The sequence below is a fragment of the Gopherus flavomarginatus genome, chromosome 6, assembly GCF_025201925.1.
Source record: "Gopherus flavomarginatus isolate rGopFla2 chromosome 6, rGopFla2.mat.asm, whole genome shotgun sequence".
NCBI lineage: Eukaryota > Metazoa > Chordata > Testudines > Testudinidae > Gopherus > Gopherus flavomarginatus.
Window position 1 is genome coordinate 63,621,491 of NC_066622.1, and position 24,540 is coordinate 63,646,030.

At 42.2% G+C, this 24,540-nt stretch overlaps 1 protein-coding gene across 1 annotated transcript in view; it reads left to right on the forward strand.

Moving 5' to 3' along the window:
* LOC127054156 (ubiquitin carboxyl-terminal hydrolase 4-like) overlaps positions 1-24,540 on the forward strand; it is a 122,700-nt gene that overhangs the window by 7,266 nt on the left and 90,894 nt on the right. The window contains 4 exon segments of the mRNA XM_050960072.1: positions 575-705; positions 15,702-15,828; positions 17,150-17,295; positions 17,582-17,643. Of these exon segments, the coding sequence (XP_050816029.1) occupies positions 575-705; positions 15,702-15,828; positions 17,150-17,295; positions 17,582-17,643 (466 nt within the window).

Sequence of the window (24,540 nt, forward strand, 5' to 3'; positions counted from 1 at the left end):
TCATTTAGCTCTTGTGGCACTTAAGGCCTCTGAGGTGGCAGTTGTGGCAATTAAGATTTTCTGGGATTCTTATTGCCTCTGTTTTTGTAATGACATTTCCCAGGACTTGCATAACTTATTTTCTTCCTTTTAATTGACACCCAAATCCTAAGAGACAGTGCCAAGCTGGGACAGTTTGATTTAATCAGAGCAATTTAATTCAGTGATTTAATCAGTGGAAAGCCTCTATTTAAATAATGGATTTTAATTAACTTTTCCATTTATACTTCAGTTATTTTCTGAGACTGTCAGAGTAAGGAGGACTCTTGGGAGAGGACCATGTCTTGTTCAACAGTAAAGATACTGCTGACATTTAATGAATTAATACAGAATTTTTCCTGAGTTTCTACCTTTTATAGCTCCCAGTATGAAACTTCACAATCTTAGCCAACATCCAAAGGGCTAAGAAAATTTTGATTTGCATGTCTCAGAGATCTTGCATTTTATAGAATATGTGGAACGCCATTAAAACATGAAGAACTTCTAGTTTATCCCACTTTCAAATCTCACTTTTTTTCCCTCTCTTCCTTTTTAGATCCAGAAATACAAACGTTAAAAGAACATCTCATTGATGAGCTGGATTATGTGTTGGTTCCCACTGAAGCCTGGAATAAGCTAGTGAACTGGTATGGCTGTATAGAGGGGCAGCAACCTATTGTAAGAAAAGTAAGTGTGCATGAACCTGAGACTCTTGATTTATAATCTGCCAAACAGTTTAGCCACCTTTAAACACTCCCACAAATCTTCATTATCTGAAACACCATCGAAGTTTATCAGATTTGTGGTGCTAGTGTGAGTTAAATCAGGCATATGAAGTTACTCTCCAGTAGTAGCTGGTTTAAAGGTAACCCAAAATATGGACTTGTGGGCTGCTCACTGGTTTGGCAGGCGGTGATCTCACTATCACAGGTGGAATGATTAGTTGGAATGATGAGTATTGCAAGTTCCTCAACTAATTGCTTCTGTTGGGGGGAGTGAAGAGGTTCATCCTGGATAACGTTTTTTACCTTAGTGATTGGTAGGAGAATAGCATATTTGGCTCCACCTGAGGATGAATGCATTGTTTGCCCATGTGTACAGAGCTAAAATGGGGGTTGGAAGTAGTGGTGATAGTAAATTTCCTTCATAACAGAAGAGTGTGAACATTTTATTTGGGTTACCCTAAATCCCAGCCTGTTGCCTCTGAGTTGAGGATCTTCTTGGGCAGAAGGAGATATCAGACAAAGATGCTTTGCCATTAAAATAGGAGATTCAGGGACTCGTCACAAGGTTTGCTGACCCTCTATATTATTCTGTTTTTATTTAAACATGGGGAAGGGCATGGATGCCATACAGGCTTGTTTGCTGCTTTAGTAAAAGTTCTAAAAGATTGTCAACTTTTGAACTTTCCTGAATGAACATTGGACACAAGTAACTAGTACAAGAAAACATTTAAGAGCACAGTGCCTTGTGAAGCAAATAGCTCTGCTGAGCTTCACTGAAAGAAAGAAAGAAAAAGTAAAATCAGTGACTCCCATAACTCAAAGCTTTTTCTAAGCGGCACTGATGTTTAAAAAAACAAAAAGAACCAACCGCCAGTACCTAAAACCCAGAGGCTACAACAAAGGCTGCACTGAAAACAAAGATTGATTTTAGAGTTAACACTGTAAACTGGAGTAATAGTAGTAGGATGAAATTTAATAGTGAAAAGTTCAAGGTCATGCATTTAGGGATTAATAACAAGAATTTTGGTTATAAATTGGGGATACATCAGTTGGAAGTAACAGAGGAGGAGAAGGACCTCGGAGATCACAGGATGACTATGAGCTGCCAATGTGATATGGCCGTTAAAAAAGCTATTGCGGTTTTAGGATGCATCAGGCGAGGTATTTCCAGCAAAGATAAGGAGGTGTTAGTACGTTATACAAGGCACTGGTGAGACCTCAAGTGGAATACTGTGTGCAGTTCTGGTGTCCCATGTTTAAGAAGGATGAATTCAAACTGGAACAGGTACAAAGAAGGGTTACTAGGATGATCTGAGGAATGGAAAACCTATCTTATGAAAGGAGACTCAGAGCTTGGCTTGTTTAGCCTAACCAAAAGAAGGTTGAGGGGGGTTTTGATTGCTCTTTATAAATATATCAGAGGGATTAATATCAAGGAGGGAGAGGAATTATTTAAGCTTAGTACCAATGTGGACACAAGAACAAATGGATATAAACTGGACACTAGGAAGTTTAGACTTGAAATTAGACAAAGGTTTCTAACCATTAGAGGAGTGAAGTTCTGGAACAGCCTTCCAAGGGGAGTAGTGGGGACAAAAGACATAACTGGCTTTAAGACTAAGCTTGGTAAGTTTTGGAGGGGATGGTATGATGGGATAACCTAATTTTGGCAATTCATTTGGCAATTGATATTTGATTATCAGCAGGTAAGTATGCCCAGTGGTCTGTGATGGGATGTTAAATGGAGTGGGATCTGAGTTACTACAGAGAATTCTTTCCTGGGTGCTGGCTGGTGAGTCTTGCCCACATGCTCAGGGTTTAACTGATTGCCATATTTGGGGTCGGGAAGGAATTTTCCTCCAGGGCAGATTTGCAGAGGCCCTGGAGGTTTTTCGCCTTCCTCTGCAGCATGGGGCATGGGTCACTTGCTGGAGGATTCTCTGCAGCTTGAGGTCTTCAAACTACAATTTGAGGACTTCAATAACTCAGGCCTTGGCTACACTCACATTTTACAGCGCTGCAACTGGGGTGTGAAAAAACACCCCCCTGAGCGCTGCAAGATACAGCGCTGTAAAGCGTCAGTGTAATCAGGGCAGCAGCGCTGGGAGAGCTCTCTCCCAGCGCTGCCGCTCTGACTACACTCACACTTCAAAGCGCTGCCAATTCCAAATGTAGCCATACCCTCAGACATAGGCTAAGGGTTTGCTACAGGAGTGGATGGGTGAGATTGTGTGGCCTGCGTTATGGGTTATACTACAAGCCTCCAGATCAGGGAAGGGTTATTGGGGCACAGTTATGAAGAGCTCAGAGGCAAATAAGTAAGTTGTATAATAAGATTTCAGGAACATCACTCTGTGTCACTCGGAATCCTAAATGTCAGCATGAGGCGATGGGAGTGGCTTCAGGCATCGTTGAGAACTCTTTTTGTTCAGAATATCACTGGGTTGAATAATTTCTGGGATTAATTTCTCAGCCATTTTGGCTTTATAAATTACATCTGTGCACACCAAGGCATGTATCTATGCCATGCCAATTGTCCTAGATTTTTGTGATTTCAGAGGTAACACAATCAGTTTTCACCCTTACTGTACAGTTGATTTGTATACAACTGTTTCATTAGTTATATGAAAGTAGACTGCACAGGTGGTGGATCACTGGGCCTAAATGCCCACCTATGCATTTGCACAGATCAACAAAGATCTCTCAGCATGCATTCTGCCCCCTCCACTTTCCACCTGGATCAACACAACCAGCTTGCACAATCCCAAACATTGCTCTGAAGTGTAGCATATCTGAGTCAGAGTGAAGTGATGGAAAGAGCTACTACACATGTGTTTGAGAGCTCTTTTAGTTTAGAATATCACTGGGTTCAGTTTTCACTCAGATTCATGGTCAGTTATTGTCCATTTTTTAAGTTCTCATTTATTTTTGGCTCTTTCACACATGTGACTTTATGAATTACATGTGTGTGACAGCATGGGCTTTCAGCTACCAGTAAAACTAAATATCTGGCTTCAACTGTTTGCATATAAACTGGTCAGATGTCATCTGGAACTCATTTCCACAAGATACCATTGAGATTTATGAGCTTATTTGGACTTAAGGATTAGACATTTGTGGATAATACAGGATAGCATAAACTAGCCTATAAATCATGCTTCAAGGTATATATCTAGCTGATTAGCTGTTACAAAGAAATCTTCCCTTCATGCAGCTTATTCCAGAATAAGTTTTCTTGCTTTGAGGGATCCAGTATTTGCTGTGGTCATAGATGGGCATAGTGACTAGATGAACTATTGATCTGATCTGGGCATAGTGGACTAGATGATGGTATGCTCATTTTTATGATATTTGAATTCAGGCTTTGGGGTTTCCTGTTAACAGTTGAAGTGTTAGACTAGTGAAGAGGTTTTATACTTCAACATCCTCCCGTTGAATTTCACACTTAAACTGTGCTGATGTGCATATTTTCTAAGGCTGCACTTTATTCTCAGTAAAGTGATATATATTGTCTTTAGGTTCCTACCCAACAGCACAAGCGAAGTTTCCGTCTGCCAAAATCTTTACTAGAAATGAGTTTGCAGTTTACTACAAAACTGCTTCTATCTGTCTGGCATCTTTAAACTATTACATTAGAGACTAGCTTTATTTGGTGTCTGCTGTAATAAGAATCCTTGACTTGAACTAAATTTTTTTAAGAAGTTCCATCTCTGAACACGACCTCTTTTTCCTTCTGCTTAATTAAAAACATCAGAACTATAGAAGTCAGAGACTAGATCAGTAAATAGGAAAGATCTATTTCCCATACAGTCGAAAGAGCAACTGAACACTTGTTGCAAGTGCCTTTTTATTCTTAAGAAAACAAAGCAAAAAGTCAAATAAGTTTGGCCGGTTCATTATTCTCATAAGGATTTTTAATTTCTGTTCTTGCTTTATCAATAAAATATTACAGAAAAGTCTTTTCAGGTGTCTTCACTTTTTTTTTTGCTCTTTAAAGCAAGTAACTTATGGATTTAATATCACATTTCTTGACTTCCAAGATCACTTAAAGTTTGTTAGTACTAGCCCTTTTTCTTAAATTAGGAGAAGTTCAGTTAGTTTAATGCCACACAGGCTTTTTAATCTTAGCATGTAGCAATTAGTGTTGTGCCCTAAGCAGACAAGCTGTTCCATTTTGCAGTGCTATGTATAGTTATATATTAAAAAACAAAAACCCTACATATCCACTATAAAGTATCAATAAATGCCAGCGTTAATGTTGCTCATGCAGCCGTGTATGCGCACCCTACTTCCTTCAGTGCAAAATTGTTGAAAAGGAGAATTCTTCTCTGGGTACTTACCTGTTCCCAACATCAATAAGCTGAGAGACTTTTCTTCTACCGGTCAGCTCAGCATCCAGCTTTGGCTTTCTCTGCTAACCAAACCAAGATCTGTTAGCCACAGCATTTTTACTGTCCTCCCCCAGTGATCCCAGCTGCACTCAAAGCATGACACAGTTCTTCTCTACCATCTTTCAAAGGATTGCACTCTGCCTGTGGCAGAAAAATTGCTCTTGCTGCTACATATACAATCTCTTTAAAACTTGATGGAACTTTCCAGAATATTTCAGTATCCCCATCCCTATTGTACTGTGGTGATGCCCCTCTCACTCTGTAGCAAGAGAGGCAGTTAGCATTTAGATACCTTAACAAATTTACAGAAATCAGGATCCTAGGATAGACATAATAATATTGCTTCATATCTATTAGCTCTTTGTCTACGTGTATCCAGGTGTGCAATCCTAACACAGGTGGATTCTCACTACAGTTATTTAGGCCCAGAAAATAAAAAGATCAGTGCGAAGTTTTTTGGACTAAAATAAGGAAAGAGCTCAAATGTTGTTATACTGCTTCATGTTGTCTCCACGGTTATGTCTCATCCTCTGCCTTCTCTGATTTGATTTTCCTTGTCTGCAAAGATGTGGATATTTTGTCTTGAAAAGCTTGACATGTTTCTCTTCATTGTCAAAAGCTCTGACAGCAGTGGTTGTCACCAGAAGACCACTGTGACTTAACAGGCCAAAGCCATTTGTCTTCCCGGAAAACTGCTGGCACCCAAGAACGGAACCCTAAAGAGGGTATTTGAATGCTCCCCTTTGTATCTAATTTGGAACATTTTAATAATAAGTAGGTGATTTACTTATCTAGTATTCCAGGTACTGTATAACAACTATAACACTTAAAACCTCCAGTGATTCTCTGTCTACACAGTAGGCTCCTTGCTCTCCGCAAAGAAGGTCTCTCCCCACCCCCCCATTTGCCATTTCACACATATCCCTGAGGGAAAACATTAGAATGCAGCCTGTGCAATATGCCTCAGGGTTAACAGATCTGGGTTTTGACTGAGGGAGATGGAGTACGTTCCAGCGTTGATGATCTTGCACAAAAGCTCGCTGTCTCTTCCTATTAAATCTGTGGGACTGTTACCGTGAGCACCTTAGGCTTTGCCACTGTATTGGCCCACAGCGCAGTAGGCCTATAAAGTAGCCAGGACCCAGAAATGTACTCGAGGCTAGTGCAGGTCGTGGAGCCCATGTATGATGCACTAAACGAGTGATTGGCTACATCCTGTGCTAGCAGGAAGTTCCTAGTGCACTACAGGTGTAACCACACGTAGGGCGTATTGTGGTTATCCCATCTCGAGGTGACAAAGGCCTAGATCCCTGTGGTAAAATCTTGCCTCTGAAAGAGAAGTCAAAAACTTCTGGGCAAGTACCGATTTTGGAAAGTGCTTTTGCTTCCAAGGAGCAGCTGAGGACCTAATATAATTCCCATGTTTTAAAAGCGTGGTGAAAGATGAGCACACTTCTCTCATGCAGGCTAGGTGATACCATTTTTCCAAACCCACAGGCACAACTTCTGTTTTTTCTGAACAGAGTCTCTGCCTAATAACTCTCATCCAAGCGTGGCCAGATGCAGGCTATGTTAACTGCACCTTCCAGGTCTCCTGAAAGTAGGCAGGATGTAATGTGTGCACTGAATCCACCTGGGTTTGCACCTCAATAACTGCTTAATGGCTTTATGTATGTAGAATCATAGATTTTAAAGCCAGAAGGTACCATTATCTGAACTCCTGGATAATGCATGCCAGAGAATTTCACCCATTGATTCCTACATCAGGCCCATAATTTCTGGTTGAGCAGATCTTGGGAGACACCCAATAGTTATGTAAAAACTTTAGGTGATAGAGAATCCATCACATCCCCCTAGTTAAGCTGTTCCAGTGATTAATTACTTTCTGTTAAAAACTAGGCCTTTTTTCCATGTTGAATTTGTCTAGCTTCAGCTTCCAGCCACTGGATTTTTTAATGCTTTGCCTCCTAGATTAAGAGCCCTCTCCTATCAGAAATCTTCTCTCTGTGTAGGTACTGATGGATCATGTTAGTAGAACACTGATAGAGTAGAAAGCACTGTGAAGGGTGCCCCTGGGGCAGATGAGCAGCTCCCCCCTATTGCTTTCTGAAACATCTGGGAGAGAAGGGAACTGAGTCACTGGAGGGACTGTCTGCTCCTCATATGGGCTGCACAAGTGTTAACAATGCCTTGTACTGAGTAACAATTTTCCTTACTTATTTTACTGTGTGCAGAATGAGTGACAACCTGAGCACATAAAAGTAAGAGTGCAGTCCCTCTCACTCCTTCACCTCATTGTTTCTACTACTTCATTCACGCATTCCATCTCCACTGCCACTCCTTTACTTTTCCTCCTACCCTCTCCCTCACTTTCACTTTGTGAATAGTTATAATGGTAGAAAGGAAAGAGGGGAAGAGAGGAGCACTGAAGCCCTTTCCCTAGATTGGTAGCACTGGCTAGGGAAAAGGACAGAGCCCAGTGCAAATGCTTCCCCTCTGAATGATGGACATTTGAGCATGGTGCATGTGTCACAGATCCACAGGACCGATGCTATGGCCCCAGCTTTTGAACAGTCTCTGGGAGGAACCCTTTCAGTGTGCGATACCCCCTAGGGGGTCTCACTCTTCCCTCAGGCTTATTCATGTGGCTTCACTGCCTCCTTAGATTGGATCTATGATCGTTTAGCACCCCTGCTTTGCCCAGTGAGCTCCATTCAGCAAGTCCAACTGAGACAGACCCTGATAGAGCCTTGTACAATCTTAGAGAGCAGTGCACCTCACCAAGCACTTGTTGTGATACCCAGCCAGTGTTAGCAGCAAAGAATGCTGTGGCACCTTATAGACTAACAGACGTTTTGGAGCATGAGCTATCGTGCCGTCGTGCTTCCGCCAACATGCACAGGCAGAAATTGTGGAAAAACAACATCGCTTACCTCATAACCTAAGTCACGCAGAATGCAATGCCATCCACAGCCTCAGAAACCACCATCATCATTAAAGAGGCTGATAAAGGAGGTGCTGTTGTCATCATGAACAGGTCTGACTACGAAAAGGAGGCCGCCAGACAACTCTCCAATACCAAATTGTACAGGCTACTTCCCTCAGATACCACTGAGGAATACAGTAAGAAACTACACCATCTACTCAGGACACTCCCTACACTAACACCGGAACAAATCAACATACCCTCAGAGCCCTGACCAGGGTTATTCTATCTACTACCCAAGATCCACAAACCCGGAAATCCTGGACGCCCCATCATCTCGGGCATTGGCACTCTCACTGAAGGACTGTCTGGGTATGTGGACTCTCTACTCAGACCCTATGCCACCAGCACTCCCAGCTATCTCTGTGACACCACCGATTTCCTGAGGAAACTACAATGCTTTGGTGACCTTCCAGAAAACCCCATCCTAGCCACCATGGATGTAGAGGCTCTCTACACAAACATCCCACACACAGATGGAATACAAGCTGTCAGGAACAGTATCCTTGATGATGCCACAGCACAACTGATTGCTGACCTCTGCGCCTTTATCCTCACACACAACTATTTCAAATTTGATGATAATATATACCTCCAGATCAGTGGCACTGCTATAGGCACCTGCATGGCCCCACAATATGCCAACATTTTTATGGCTGATCTGGAACAATGCTTCTTCAGCTCTCGTCCACTCATGCCCCTTCTCTACCTACGCTACATTGATGACGACATCATCATCTAGACCCATGGGAAGGAGACTCTGGAAAAATTCCACCACGATTTCAACAGCTTCCACCTCATCATCAACCTCAGCCTGGACCAATCTACACGGGAGGTCCACTTCCTAGACACTACAGTGCACATAAGTGATGGTCACATTAACACCACCCTATACAGATAACCTACCGACTGCTATGCCTACCTTCATGCCTCCAGCTTCCATCCCGGGCATATCAAATGATCCATTGTCTACAGCCAAGCACTGAGGTACAACTGCATCTGCTTTAACCCCTCAGACAGAGACCAACACCAACAAAATCTCCACCAAGCATTCTCAAAACTACAATACCCGCACGAGGAAATAAGGAAACAGATCAACAGAGCCAGATGTGTACCCAGAAGCCTCCTACTGCAAGAGAAACCCAAGAAAGAAACCAGCAGGACTCCACTGGCCATCGCATACAATCCCCAGCTAAAACCCCTCCAACGCATGATCAGGGATCTACAACCCATCCTGGACAATGATCCCACACTTTCACAGGCCTTGGGTGGCTGGCCAGTCCTCGCCCACAGACAACCTGCTAACCTGAAACATATTCTCACCAGTAACTGAACACCGCACCATAGGAACTCTAGCTCGGGAACCAATCCATGCAACAAACCTCGATACCAACTCCGCCCACATATCTACACCAGCGACACCATCACAGGACCTAACCAGATCAGCCACACCATCCCCGGTTCATTCACCTGCATGTCCACCGACGTAATATACACCATCATATACCAGCAATGCCCCTCTGCTATGTACATTGGCCAAACTGGACAGTCTCTACGGAAAAGGATAAATGGACACAAATCAGATATCAGGAATGGCAATATACTAAAACCTGTAGGAGAACACTTCAACCTCCCTGGCCACACTATAGCAGACCTTAAGGTGAGCATCCTGCAGCAAAAAAACCTTCAGGACCAGACTTCAAAGAGAAACTGCTGAGCTTCAGTTCATCTGCAAATTTGACACCATCAGCTCAGGATTAAACAAAGACTGTGAATGGCTTGCCAAACAGAACCAGTTTCTCCTCCCTTGGTTTTCACACCTCAGCTGCTAGAACAGGGCCTCATCCTCCCTGATTGAACTAATCTCATTATCTCTAGCTTGCTTGCATATATATATATATACCTGCCCCTGGAAATTTCCACTACATGCATCTGACGAAGTGGGTATTCACCCAGGATAGCTCATGCTCCAAAACATCTGTTAGTCTATAAGGTGCCACAGGATTCTTTGCTGCTTTTACAGATCCAGACTAACACGGCTACCCCTCTGATACTTGCCAGCCAGTGTTGTAAAACAGTAGGGTTTATTTGTCAGCTGGAATACAGCACGGGAAGTCCTTGGGTTAGCATAAAGACATGAAGGCCATGGCAGAATCCATTCTGGTTAGTCCAGAGCCCAAAGCTCTGTCACTCAATTAGACTTCCTGGTGAGTAGCCCCTCTTCCCTCACTTCTTCAGCAGCCAACTTTTAACTCACTACCTCACCCCTCTCAGTCCTTTTTTTTTCAAGCTGGGCAATGTTGCTTGGCATCCTGCAGAGAGGTGGGCAATCTGACACCTGGCAACGAATGGCCATAGTGTCTGGGCAAGTGGATTTGCCTTCATATTCTGAGATACTCCATTGACATGGGACCCAAGATGCAAACAGAAAGGCACCACCGACACCTATGTCTTAGCCTTCTCCGAGAACATGGAGCCCTCTTCCACCCTCTCCCTAACAATGCAACACATAGGGGAAACTGAGGCACATAATTCATAGCATTTACAAAAAATTCCCACTTTTTTCACAGCATGCCCACAGGGCACATGGCCACACATGCAAGGAGCTTGCTGGTAACTTTGTTTGAACAGTGCCAAAAGCAACTGCTGGAGGAAATCATGGACACTTGATCTTTGGCTGATTTCCTCCTTGCAATGGATGATGTAACCTGCCATACCTAGCCCTAAAATCAAACTGCCTGGACGCAAGAAAATCTGAGAACTCCGCTATTACTGGAGTGGCCTTGCCACACTTGTCTTGATAACCTTTTCTTAAACAGGGACGTTTGAGATTTAAGAATAGTCAATAATTGGCACAAGTGTCAATAGTAAGAGGTGGTTTCCTGAGCAAAAGTGTAACTTTAAGAGCAGATGGCACCTGGCCTTCTTAAAGAGAGTAATTGACATGCTCCTAATAATGGAGTGAGGCCTTCAATAGGGGAGGACAATAGTACAACTCCTATGATGTAGCACGAAGTTCCCCCAGAACCTCAGTGAGCAACACTAACTTAAAGGGAAACAAAGACTGGAGGCAAGCTAGGAAACACACAAACTCACAGCTCTGCTACCATGGAGACAGAAGGTTCAGTCCATGTCCAAATGAGCTCATCCTCAAACTGCATTCCTCACAGCATGAAATACTTGGTTCTGTAATCCTGTCCAAATGAGCTCATCCTCAAACTGCATTCCTCACAGCATGAAATACTTGGTTCTGTAATCCTGTCCAAATGAGCTCATCCTCAAACTGCATTCCTCACAGCATGAAATACTTGGTTCTGTAATCCTGTCCAAATGAGCTCATCCTCAAACTGCATTCCTCACAGCATGAAATACTTGGTTCTGTAATCCTGTGGGTTAGTCAGGCTATTCACCACTCAGCACACTTCCACTGATTAGGACTTGGCAATTGTGAAGGAAGCAGAAGAAACTTTTCTTGCAAGTTGAACCTTCATCATTGCCAGATCCTCCTGCCTGATAGATGTAGCCTGTAGGGGTGGTTAAGAGGAAATATTATCCAGGGATTTGATTGGAGACTGAAGGCTTGTCCTTGGGCCAACATAAGTAGGACCTTGGAAGAAGAGCCTCCATCCTTTTTTGTCCGCTCCCACTTTGCACAGTGGGGTGAAAATCAGTTCTGAAAAATGTGGATGTAACTGTCTGAGCCTGCAGACAGAGTGCATCTCTGAGGGTAGGACCTTGAGATTTCCTGCTGTATAGGCTCAGTTTTCAGCACTAACTGCTGTGGTTAACCAGACATCTGGGAACAAATAATGCAGGTTATACCTACAGAATGGGTGACTGTTTTGGAAAGTAGTGACTTCGAAAAGAACTTAGAGATCGTTGTGGATAATTGACTCAGTGTGAGCTCTCAGTGCAATGCTGTGGCCAAAAGGCTAACATATGAAAAGGGGAATATCAAGTAGAAGTAGGTAAGTAATCTTGTTGCTATTCACAGCATTGGTAAAATTGCTGCTAGAATACTGGGCCCAGTTCTTGTACCCGCACTTCCAGGAGGGTTTGGAAAACTGGAGGGAATTCAATGGAGGTTCATAAAAATGATCCAGTGGCTGGAACACAAGCTGTTATGATGTAGGCTTAAGGAGCTCAATTTATATATCTTATTGAAGAGAAGACTGAGAAGTGTCTTGATCACTGTGCGTAGGTAACAACACATTTGTTGGGGCAGGACTTTTTAATCTTACTGACAGAGATATAAAAAGGTGGTCAGAAGTTGAAACTGGACAAACTTTGATGGTATTTCCTAGCAGTGAGGCTGATTCAACATTGGAATAGTTTACATAGGGAGATAGTAGACTTGCCTTTGCTTGGAGACTTTAAAACGAGATTAGCTATCTTTCTGAAAGATAAACTTTAATTTGGTTTCTGGGAGAGGTTCTGTAGCTTTTGTGTGGAGGGAGTTGGCCTGGGTTGTGATGGTCCTATATGGCTTAGGAGTCTGTGGGTCCCACATTCACCCCCTTTCCTTATGGGTCTTGGGGAGAACAGAATTTCCCATGTTGCCCTCAGCATGCTCATAACACTTGTAGCTCTGTATGTCATTGATTATAATCTAATCTCATGCTGCAGGGCTTCAGTCATTTGCAAGGGTCACAGAAATGTTTTTCCCCAATGCACATTTGTAATCTCTCTTGCACCCCTGAATCATCAGTGATTGGCCACAGCTAGAGATGGGACATTGGTTAGGATGGACTGATGCTCAGAGGCGGTCCAGAGACTCCTGTCTCGGATGCCTGGCTGGTGTGCCTTTTCTCATGCTCACGGTCAGACTAATTCCCAGATTAGAGTCTGAAAGGAATTTCCCCTCAGGTCAGATTGGGTGGGACTTCATAGGTTTTTTGTCTTTGTCTGCGGCATGGCATGCCTGGTAGGATCAGCTGGACATGTTTCACTTAATCAGTTTGCCACTCACTGGAGTCAGTGGGCTTAACACAGGGTTATTTAGGTGAAGTTTAAAGGCTGTATAATATGCAGGTCATCAGACTAGATAATTGGATTGTCACTTCTGGCTTTAGATACTATGAATATATCTTTCCCTCCCTCCATCCACTGCCACCATCTTCTCCTCCTCCCTTTCTTTTTTCCCACCAGCTTTACTTCTCTGCCCTCCTTACCCCACCCCTCTGACCCACATAATATATATCACTGTCAACCATTACTTCATCATCCCTTGCTCTCTGGCTCCTGGTCCTCACCAAGACTAGGATCTCATCTGACACTGCTGCTGCATCCACTCTGTCAAGTGGGGCTCAAACAACACGGTACCTTGATATGTGCAGTGACTCTTACCACAGTCCTGTGCTCCAGTCTGGTTCTTGCAGCTATATGCAAATATGGACACTTCTCCTTGGTGCACTGCTCAGAATGAAACTGAGCAAGACTTTATAGCTGGTGACAGTACGAAACAATGAGTACCATGCATTAAATTTAACTGAATGCAAACTTAGTCTGTTCCATTTAGGGTTCCATAAATGGAATGCAGTTTATTATCTATCACCTGTATTACCATAGTGCCTAGAGGACCCATCTGAGATCATGACCCTCTTGTGCCAGGCACTGTACAAACACCTAGTAAGAGACCATCCCTAGACGGAAGAACGTGCATTCTAAATAGACAAAGCAGATAAAGGATGGGAGGGAGAATAAAGACAGAGACATGAGGTGACTTCCCAAGGTCATGCACCAATTCTGTGGCAAAGCTGGGTCTCCTGATCTAGTTTGCCCTATATCCTGGACCACAATGTTTCTTGTTATGTATTCTTCTAAGATTTTAAACAAACTGACTTGGTAGATTGATTATTATCAGAGAAGCAAGTTCCCTGGTCATTTAAACATTTGAATTTTAAACTGTTACATAATTCATCTCTGTTGTATTTTAATTTGTTTTGTGAGGCTGTATATTTACCTGGAAAAGGATAGTATTTGTAAGCGCTGGAAAGACACAAAGACCCCAGTTTTATTAACATTGACCTGAAGGAGGCAGCCAGATTTATGTGATTTTAAAGAGGCCTTAAGAATTTGGAAGAAACTTCCAGGTGTTGACTGAGTAAATCAGAAGCTGGACCAATAACTCTGATTTTTCAGATAATAGAGCCTCATCCTAATAGGAATTATTTTGAGGAAGTTCTGTGGCATGTGTTATGCAGGAGGGCAGACTAGATGACCACAGTGGTCCATTCTGGCCTTGGAATCTATGAATCTATAAGATGGCTTCTCTTACCGCTTCTCTTACCGCTTCTCTCACCCTGAGTCATCTTCTGAAGTCTGTTGGCAGGTTTGCTGGGCTGCTTCTCTCTCAATCCAGCCATTTCCAGCCCCTCCTTCCCCCTCTCTTTGAGCTTTGAGTCTGATTACCAAGCCCTGGCTCACCCCCAGCCTCTGCTTGTTGCCTTCTTGTTCTCTTGCTGTGGAGTCTCTGGAAGTCTTGTGACTATGCTGACCTTGTCTGCTACAACTGCATTCTTCCTGCTGTGTGTTTATCCAACAGATCTACTTTACCTCCCTCACTGAATCCTACATTGCCACTTCCATCACGCCTTCCCCACTTCCTGCCCGCGTCTCTCAAATAAAATATCCATAAGGCTTGGCTTTAACTCCTCCCAGCCCAGTGGGTTCCAAATTTCAGTTGGGACTTCTGGGTGCTACTCTAATATGAATAGTCACTACTAATATGTATAGGCTGCTCTGCGTACTGGTGAAGCTAACACTGGCTCCACACGCTGCTATTTTCTACCTCTATAGCTCAGTTCCTTAATCGGAAGTAACATGGCATGTGGTACATAGCTGCACAGTTAAGTCCCAGTGCACTCTGCCTTTTTATGAGTGCGGATGATAGCTGAATGAAAAGGGTTACTGCACATGTGCAGTTTCACATTTGGAAGTATTGAGTCCTTCATTTTGAAACCAATTTTTGTTAGGTTTACCAAAGCAAACAGGATTACTTATGTTCTAGTAAGTACTTGACTTTTCAGTCACTTTTGTGCCATCATTGATTGATTTTTGTTAGAGGAGTGTGGGTGAGAATGTAGTCATGAAATCATAAAATGGTTCGTTCCTTGTTGTAACTCAAAATAACAGGTAGGATTTTGTTGCAGTGTTCTAGGGGGTGGAACATTGCCTTTGGGCAGAGACCAGGTACAAAAGGTAAACATTTTTGGAATTCTCTGCATGAAACATAGGAGTTGCAATAGGAATTGTTTTTTATAACCTTAACTAGTTGGTGCTACTATTCAGCTGCTGTAATTAAGTTTCAGAACTTTCCCATGGGGAAAAAAGGAGTAGTCTGTGTGTTACAGATGGGAAAATGGTGATCTAGGTCACACAACAAGACGGGGCAGAGCTGGGATTGAATTAATGAATTCCCAGTTTGAGTCAGACCACCCTTCCCCCACTCAATTTAAAACTGTAAATCACTGTTTAGGCAGCCAGTCCAGGTTGTGGAGGGCGCTTTAAAAATGATTGTCATCTCACCTATGTGAAGTGGTCAGTATCATGCCTGCTTCAGGGGCAGCCTTTTGTTTATAGGTGGTGGAGTACGGTCTGTTTGTGAAGCACTGTAAAGTAGAAGTTTATCTCCTCGAACTGAAGCTGTGTGAAAATAGTGATCCTACCAATGTGTTGACCTGTCATTTCAGCAAAGCAGACACCATTGGTAAGTAGCTATGTGATATTTGCCTCTTTGAACTGACTGATTCTCATAAGGAATATTTAAAAACACCTCATTTAATAGCAGTAAATGAGGGTAGAGCTCTTTAGCCTGTTGGTACATGACTACAAAGTTTGGGTTGGGTTGCCTCTGATGACCACCTCCTGCCTCTCGGGTCAGCACAGTGATGGCGGCGTGGCCTACTCCTTGCTTTGCTTTGTATGCACTACAGTGTGTGCTGCAGATCCTCATCACTTCTTGCTCTGAGCACACACAGTGTAGAAGAGGCATCAGGAACAGGGTATGCATCCACCACCACGTACCAACTCCATGGACTGGAGGCAGCAATGGCACTGACTCAGGTTTGAGGGGGAAGGGTTACGTTTGGTTGGAAAACTGCTTGACCCTTTGAGGCCAGGTAGCTTAAAAGTTAGGCCTCAGCAGACCTGAGGGGGAGGGATAGCTCAGTGGTTTGAGCATTGGCCTGCTAAACCCAGAGTTGTGGGTTCAAACTTTGAGGGGGCCATTTAGGGATCTGGGGCAAAAATCTGTCTGGGGATTGGTTCTGCTTTGAGCAGGGAGGTTGGACTAGATGATCTGAGGTCCCTTCCAACCCTGATATTCTATGATCCCAAGACCTGTAAATGGGGTGGGGGTGAGGTTAAAGGGTAATCGGTGCTTATCATTGTCTTCTGTCCACTTCCTTAGCAAATGGCCAAGACATTGTTTGAAACAATTGTGTCTAAATATTTCCAGTACTTCAGTGACAGAATGTACAAGAGATGTGGCTCCTTGGGCTTTATGACTAAAATATTCCAGCAGATACTTCCTCCAGTTTCCCCTGCTCATTCATTTTACTTGAAAATTGGCCCTATATCCTATGTCACTGCATCATCATATGCCCCCCCCCCCTTTTAAGATGCTGCATGTAAACTATAATGTGATCCATAGATGTGCTTGGCTGATAGTTCTGAGTAGTGTGACCTTGTAGTAGTATCTGAGCACGCTTCCTTTTTAAACTCCAATTTTCAGGTGCTTATCACATTTCAGAAAAGATACTTGTTGGACAAATTTCTCAAGCTTGCTTGCAACCCAGCCAAAAGGAACATTTCTGACAGATGAATGTGTATGAAAATAGAGTTTTAATAAGTAGACATTTTCAGCTCAAATGATGGTCACACTACTGGATTATGAGACATATCTTTTACTGTTCGGGCACTGATAAAGTGGGGACATATGCCTTTAATGTATCTTTGGTTGATTAGTTCTTTCTAGAAATATTTAAGCATTTCAGAAGTTTATTATATATATTTTGTCCCCTAAACAGCCACCATTGAGAAGGAAATGCGACAGCTGTTTAATATCCCCAGTGAGAAGGAAACTAGATTATGGAGCAGGTATATGAGTAACACCTATGAGCAGGTCAACTATCTGGATAGCACTGTACAAGATGCAGGGCTCTATCATGGTCAGGTAAGATGCTCAGAATTCTCTAATGATCATGATATTGAAATGCCTAACACCTGGTTTTCCTTGGGTAAGTAGCTTGTCTATGAAAATGTTTTCCTGTACTATGCACAAGAAGAGAATCTATCAATAAAGAGACCCTGCAATGGAAGCATTATATACATTTAATAGAAAAAAAAAGATGTTAAACAATATTCAGAGAACATCAATTAAGAGATGTCTAAGTCATTTTATAGAACATGTAAAATAAGTTTGTTTTTGGCTTGCTCTACTGTCTGCATTCCCTCTTCAGGTGCTATTAATAGAAGTGAAGAATGAAGATGGTACATGGCCTAGGCAGTCTCTTCCAGCAAAGTAAGCATTCTCTCCATTCTTGTCTTCTCACTTTTGTTTCGTTGTCTTGCTGAACTCTCTAATTCCAGTGACCGGGTGCCTCCTAGAGAAGCCCTGTTAAAGGCTATTATTTTGCTAATTTCTTTAAAGAGAAAGGGTTAGCATGCCCTGATCAACTGAATGTGAGATTCAAAGCAAGAACATCAGCATTCTGTAGTTCTAGTTTGGCCCTACCACTGACTCTGTGGTCTTGGGCTGTAAAAAGGGGATAGGCAACGAAGTGTGATCTCAAATAGGTGACTTGATGCATGTCTGTATCATGCTTAGAAGATGCTAAGTGTACCATCTGTATTATTTTTTAAGTTCTAAAACAAACCTGGTGCTGCTTTAGTTGCTTTTACAGTTTTAAAAGATGCAAAGACTCAGGGCATGTCTGCGCTTAAAACACTGCTTCAGCACAGCTGCACTGCTCTAGCCCTTTAATGAAGACTCTCTATGTTGATGGGAAAGAGCTCTCCTGTTGGCGTGGTTGATATGCCTCCCTGAGGCCATGGCTACACTGGCGCTTCACAGCGCTGCGACTTTCGCACTCGGGTGTGAAAAAAACACACCCCTAAGCGCTGCAAGATACAGCGCTGTAAAGCCTCAGTGTAAACAGTGCCGCGGCACTGGTAACGTGGCTCCCAGCACTGCAAGCTACTCCTGTAGAGGATGTGGAGTGCGTGCAGCGCTGGGAGAGCTCTCTCCCAGCGCTGGCGCTGCGACCACACTCACACTTCAAAGAGCTTCCGCAGCAGCGCTTTGAAGTTTCAAGTGTAGCCATACCCTGAGAGGCAGCAGTAGCTCTCCTGCTGACATAGCACCATCTACACTGGGGATTAGGTCTGTATAACTATGTTGCTCAGGGGTGTTGATTTTTCTGCAGTGTGGACCAGACCTGTATGTCACTGTGTACTGCATAATGAAAATATCTGTGCAGTGGTGGTAAAAAATCAAACAAGATGTCATGGCGTATTAACAGAGATACTAATATTGAGTATTTTATTCCATTCTGTGTTCAATTCTAGTCATCTCCCATCAAAAAAGATATAATAGAAATGGAAAAGGTCCAGAGAAGAGCAGACAACATGATTGGAAGCCTGGGAAGGCTTTTGCATGAAAACAGATTACAAAGATTAGAATTTTTTAATTTAGCGAGGAGATGAATAAGAGGGACCTTGATCTAAGTATATAGAATAATTAATGCTATAGAATGAAATTTAAAATGTATGTGTACTATTTCTTTTCTTATAGTGCAAGAACAGAATGACTTTCAGTAAAATAGAAAGGCAGCAAACTTAATGGAGACAAAGGGAATGCTTTTCTATAAAACACACGGTTAACTGATGGAACTTGCTGCCATGAGATATTACTGAGGCTAACAGCTTAGTAAGATTAAAAAGACCAGGGCTTCAATTTTCAAAAGCTGATTTATAATGGGATCTGGATTTTTAAGTGACTTATTCCTTTGAAAAATGTTCCCTAGATAGTTATGTGAATCATGACAACATCCACATTTGTAGTTCATAAGATTAATATTGTATAAATAGTATAAATCATCATGCTTCAGATTGCATAGATAGTACAAACCGTCATGCTTCATAGCAAAAGTCAACCCCTAACTCTCTCAGAATAGGATGAAACATGATCTATGAGCCGGTTAGCCCAGGATTGTTCATTCTAGAAGTTTTACATTTTCCTCTGTAGCTTGTTACTGTCCACTGGGAAACAGTACAAGATGTGGGGGACCAAACACTGGTCTGATTTGGTAGGAAAATTCCTGTTTGTACAAGAAGAATTAATTGATCACTGAGGACTATGATTGAAAGAAGTCAAGGAGGTTCAGAGGATTCCATGGAAAATCAGACCTATGTCATTCTAACTTTCTTTGACCATTGATCCAAAAAGAGAAGGTTCAACCATTTGGCCAATTATAGATTTGTCTTAAGTGCTGGATACTTGGGCAAGTATCAAACATTCTAAAAATTTACAAGGAATTCTATATAATTCCCAAGTATCATACCTTTTCTCCTTCAGTAGCTAGACTTAGAAACAGACATATACCTAACTTCATATACCTAGGACTTTCTAAGTGAAAATGCTTACCAGGGTGCAAGTTACTACCTCCTAATTACAGTAAAAGTTGTTTCAGAATAGCAGCCGTGTTAGTCTGTATCCGCAAAAAGAACAGGAGTACTTGTGGCACCTTAGAGACTAACAAATTTATTTGAGAATAGCTTATGCTCAGATAAATTTGTTAGTCTCTAAGATGCCACAAGTACTCCTGTTCGTTTTTTTTTTTTTTTTTTTTTTTTTTTAGTAAAAAAAAACCCGGAAAGCTCTAAAAATTGGCATTTCTAATCCTTCATAGGAAGTCCAGTTTACTGTCCAGTTGACATGGGGCTGTCAGGTTCCCTACCTGGCTCCACGTGGCTCCCAGGAAGTGTCAACATGTCCCTGCTGCTCCTAGGCGAAGGGCCATGAGGGGTTTGGAGTGTGGGAGACGGCTTGGGGCTGTGGGTTGGGACATGAGAGGGGCTTTGGGGCGCTAGATCCAGGAAGTGCTCACCTCGGGCTGCTCCCTGCAAGCGGTGAGCTGTCCCTGCTGTTCTTAGGTGGAAGTGTGGCTCGATGGCTCTGCTCGCTGCCTCCACCTGCAAGCGCCACCCCCGCAGCTCCCAAACTCCCTCCTAGAACCTGCACTCTGTGCCCCAACCCCCAGCCCCATACCCCCTCCCGCACCCAATCTCCCTCCCTCTTAGTTAATTGGACTTTTTCACTTACTGGCACCCCTCATGCCCCAACATGCCAGATAAAAAAGCTTTTACCATAGATGGAAACCTTGGATTTTGGATTATATAATGTAGAATTTATAAAATATTAAGTGTGTTTTATTGAAGAGCTACAAATGATGGTTGAGAACACTGCAATAGAAGCAAATCTCTCTTGTTGGGATTATCTATACCTCTGTTCAATCTGAGTCAATATTTCATTTCCCTTTCACTGGGGAACGGAATCAGGAATGTTATGCTAAACAGATGTCCACAATTCAATAAGAAAGGAAGGTGATGTTGAGTTGATAGCATTTTCTTGCAGGGGCACCTGTTTATCTTCCTAGTTTCTTAAATTCATTGTATAATCTGTTTAAAAACACATTTGGGATTTATGGTGGTCATATACCAATCTGCCAGACTGGAATCTTTATGGATATTGAATGCTTCAAGGGTTAAAGGTTTCTTTTCTGAGAAACCAATGTACATTAATGTGTAAAAACTCAGGGCTGTGTTTGTCAGACTAAGGCAGGTCAGCACTGGTGGACTAGTTTAACAAGCAGGGTGCTGTTTTGCTCTGAAGGTTGCCTATTTCTCAAGGAAATCCATTCCCCTAGCAAACAGATTGAATTGCAGTGTAATCTTCTTTACCTCAGTAATCAGGGAGTCGGGAGAAGGAAGCTCAGAAATTTATTGTTCATAATCATATGTTTGCTGTAGGTAGCAGATGATTGATTAGGTTAAATTGATCATTTCAGAAGGCCCCTGATAAATCCTTAGTGTTGCTTATTGCTTATGGGTCGTCTTTAGTGGTGTGTGTTCTGCTAGCACGTTTCATTATATTAGATTTATGGCACAATTATTGGTAGGATTATACTTTTTTCCTTTTTGCAAGATTGTTATTACACTTGCTTTTCTCTCATCTTTTGGTGCTTCCCCTGTTGCCCATGATTTTTCAAAAATGTCAGTGGATCAGGCTGTTATCTGGACTGTTTAAATATATGCATCTGAAGAAGACATGCATCTGAAGAAGTGGGTATTCACCCACGAAAGCTCATGCTCCAAAACGTCTGTTAGTCTATAAGGTGCCACAGGTTTCTTTGCTGGTTTAAATATACATATTCATATTTCTCAGCATGCTCTTTCCTGCTTGTTCTCAAGAGTCATTTCACAAGGTCGGTCTTCCTTATTTTGTTCAGTATCTATCTTGTTGAACACATGCTTAAAAAGGAGTTATTTAATTTCAGCATTCTCATTTATTAATGGACCAGATTTCTTCCTAGTATTACTTTGGCCATTGATGAATTGGTAATATTAGTTCATTTTATATTTATATTGCCTATATCTTTCTTCCACAGCTATAACTGCTTCTGATGTTTTTTGTTTGATTGTCCCCCTCCTCCCCCCTTTAAACAGATTTTTTTAGCAACCAAGTTAGCTGATTCTTCTTTCTTGGTGTCGTCTTTTTCAGGTAGCTTGTAGTCAGCCACCTTCTATGCTGCTGGATGAGACCTCCTCTCAAACATTCCTCTCTAGATTCCTTAATTTCTCCAGATGTGCTTTCCTGAAATCTAACACCTCTGTAGAGCTGCATTCAGTGAACAACATCTCTAAATCCTCATTCCCTACTATGTTCACTTGAAGTCAAGCAACTCATGGTCATACATTCCAAGCTTCCTGGTAGTCTGTCAGTTCCCACTCATCAGGCAAGATGTATATCCAAAATGGCTTATCTTTGGTTGTAGAATACAAGTCTTCATTTTCTTTTACATAAAGTAGTCTTTTGCGTAATTAAATGATCTCTTTTGATACTGCATCTTTGGCTGTATTTGTTGCTCAACAAATATCTGGATAGTTAAAGTCTAATGTGAGTATGGTGCTCTGTGGCTTAAAATGCATTAAGAGGTTGTCCAGGAACCCTTGCTTCAATCTTTTATTCTGGTGGTCTTTATCAAATGTCTTCAGTGTAGAGAAGTGGTGCCAATATTTTAACTATTTTCTGGGCATAGGTAATAGGGCTGTGTGATTAATCGTGCTGTTAAACAATAATAGAATACCATTTATTGAAATACTTCTGGATGTTTTTTACGTTTTTTCAAATATATTGATTTCAAATGTTTGCACTGTAAAAAACCAAAATAGTATTTTTCAATTCACCTAATACAAGTACAATCTCTTTATCATGAAAGTGCAACTTACAAATGTAGAATTATGTACACAAAAAACTGTCAAAACCAAAAAATGTACAACTTTAGACTCTGGAAGTTCTCTCAGTCCTTCTTCTTGTTTGCCTGAGTGATTGGCTGAACAAGTTTGTTTACGTTTACAGGAGATAATGCTGCCTGTTTCTTGTTTACAGTGTCACATTAAAGTGAGAACAGGCTTGGAGTAACAAGATATTTATGTGCCAGATGTGCTAAAGATTCATATGTCCCTTCATGCTTTGACCACCATTCCAGAGGACACATGTCCATGCTGATGACGGGTTCTGCTTGATAACGATCCAAAGCTGGGGGACTGACGCATGTTCATTTTAGTTGTCTGAGTCAGATGCCACCAGCAGAAGGCTGATTTTCTTTTTTGGTGGTTCGGGTTCTGTAGTTTCCACATCAGAATGTTGCTCTTTTAAGACTTCTGACAGCATGCACCACACCTCATCTCTATCAGATTTTGGAAGGCACTTTGGATTCTTAAATCTTGGGTCTAGTGCTGTAGCTATTTTTAGAAAACTCAGAATGGTACCTTCTTTGCGTTCTGTAAAATCTGGTTGAAAGTATTCTTAAAATAGAATATAAGGGTTGGAAGGGACCTCAGGAAGTAATCTAGTCCAACCGCCTGCTCAAAACAGGACCAATTCCCAACTAAGTCATCCCAGCTGGGGCTTTGTCAAGCCTGACCTTAAAAACCTCTAAGGAAGGAGATTCCACCACCTCCCTAGATAACCCGTTCCAGTGCTTCACTACCCTCCTAGTGAAAAAGTTTTTCCTAATATCTAACCTAAACCTCCCCACTGCAACTTGAGACCATTACTCCTTGTTCTGTCATCTGCTACCACTGAGAACAGTCTAGATCCATCCTCTTTGGAACCCCCTTTCAGGTAGTTGAAAGCAGCTATCAAATCCCCCCTCATTCTTCTTTTCTGCAGACTAAACAATCCCAGTTCCCTCAGCCTCTCCTCATAAGTCATGTGCTCCAGCCCCCTAATCATTTTTGTTGCTCTCTGCTGGACTCTTTCCAGTTTTTCCACATCGTTCTTGTAGTGTGGGGCCCAAAACTGAACACAGTACTCCAGATAAGGCCTCCCCAGTGTTGAATAGAAGGGAATGATCACATCCCTCGATCTGCTGGCAATGCCCCTACTTATACAGCCCAATATGCCGTTAGCCTTCTTGGCAACAAGGGCACACTGTTGACTCACATCCAGCTTCTCGTCCACTGTAACCCCTAGGTCCTTTTCTGCAGAACTGCTTCCTAGCCATTCGGTCCCTAGTCTGTAACAGTGCATGAGATTCTTCCATCCTAAATGCAGGACTCTGCACTTGTCCTTGTTGAACCTCATCAGGTTTCTTTTGGCCCAGTCCTCTAATTTGTCTAGGTCCCTCTGTATCCTATCCCTACCCTCCAGCACAGTGGTCCCCAACGTGGTGCCCGTGGGCGCCTTGGTGCCCGCTGGGGCATTTATGTGCGCCCGCCTAGTGGCCAGCAGAGGAGAGAAGCTGCAGCCCCGGGCCTGCTGGGGACAGAGAACTCCGGGGCTGCAGGCTTCATTCTGTATTACAGTAAGAATAATAAATAAAATATATTTGGACCAACAGTTCAACAATGTTTAACTTTTAAAAAATAAATAAGATGAAAACTGTTATTTATTTTGTAAAATCTCCTCTTTAATTTTTCTTACAGGTCGATAAAAAATAGCAAATTCACATGGTAAGGTGAAAGAGTAATTGCAGAATAATTTAATACCTTTTTACATGTAAAATTACTTTTTCTATATTATGGATTCATATATTATGTATATTAAATATGATTTTCATATTATTTAATGTACAAATACAAAATAAGCCTTGAAAAATTGTTAGCGCCCACCACACTTTTCAGAAAATATGAA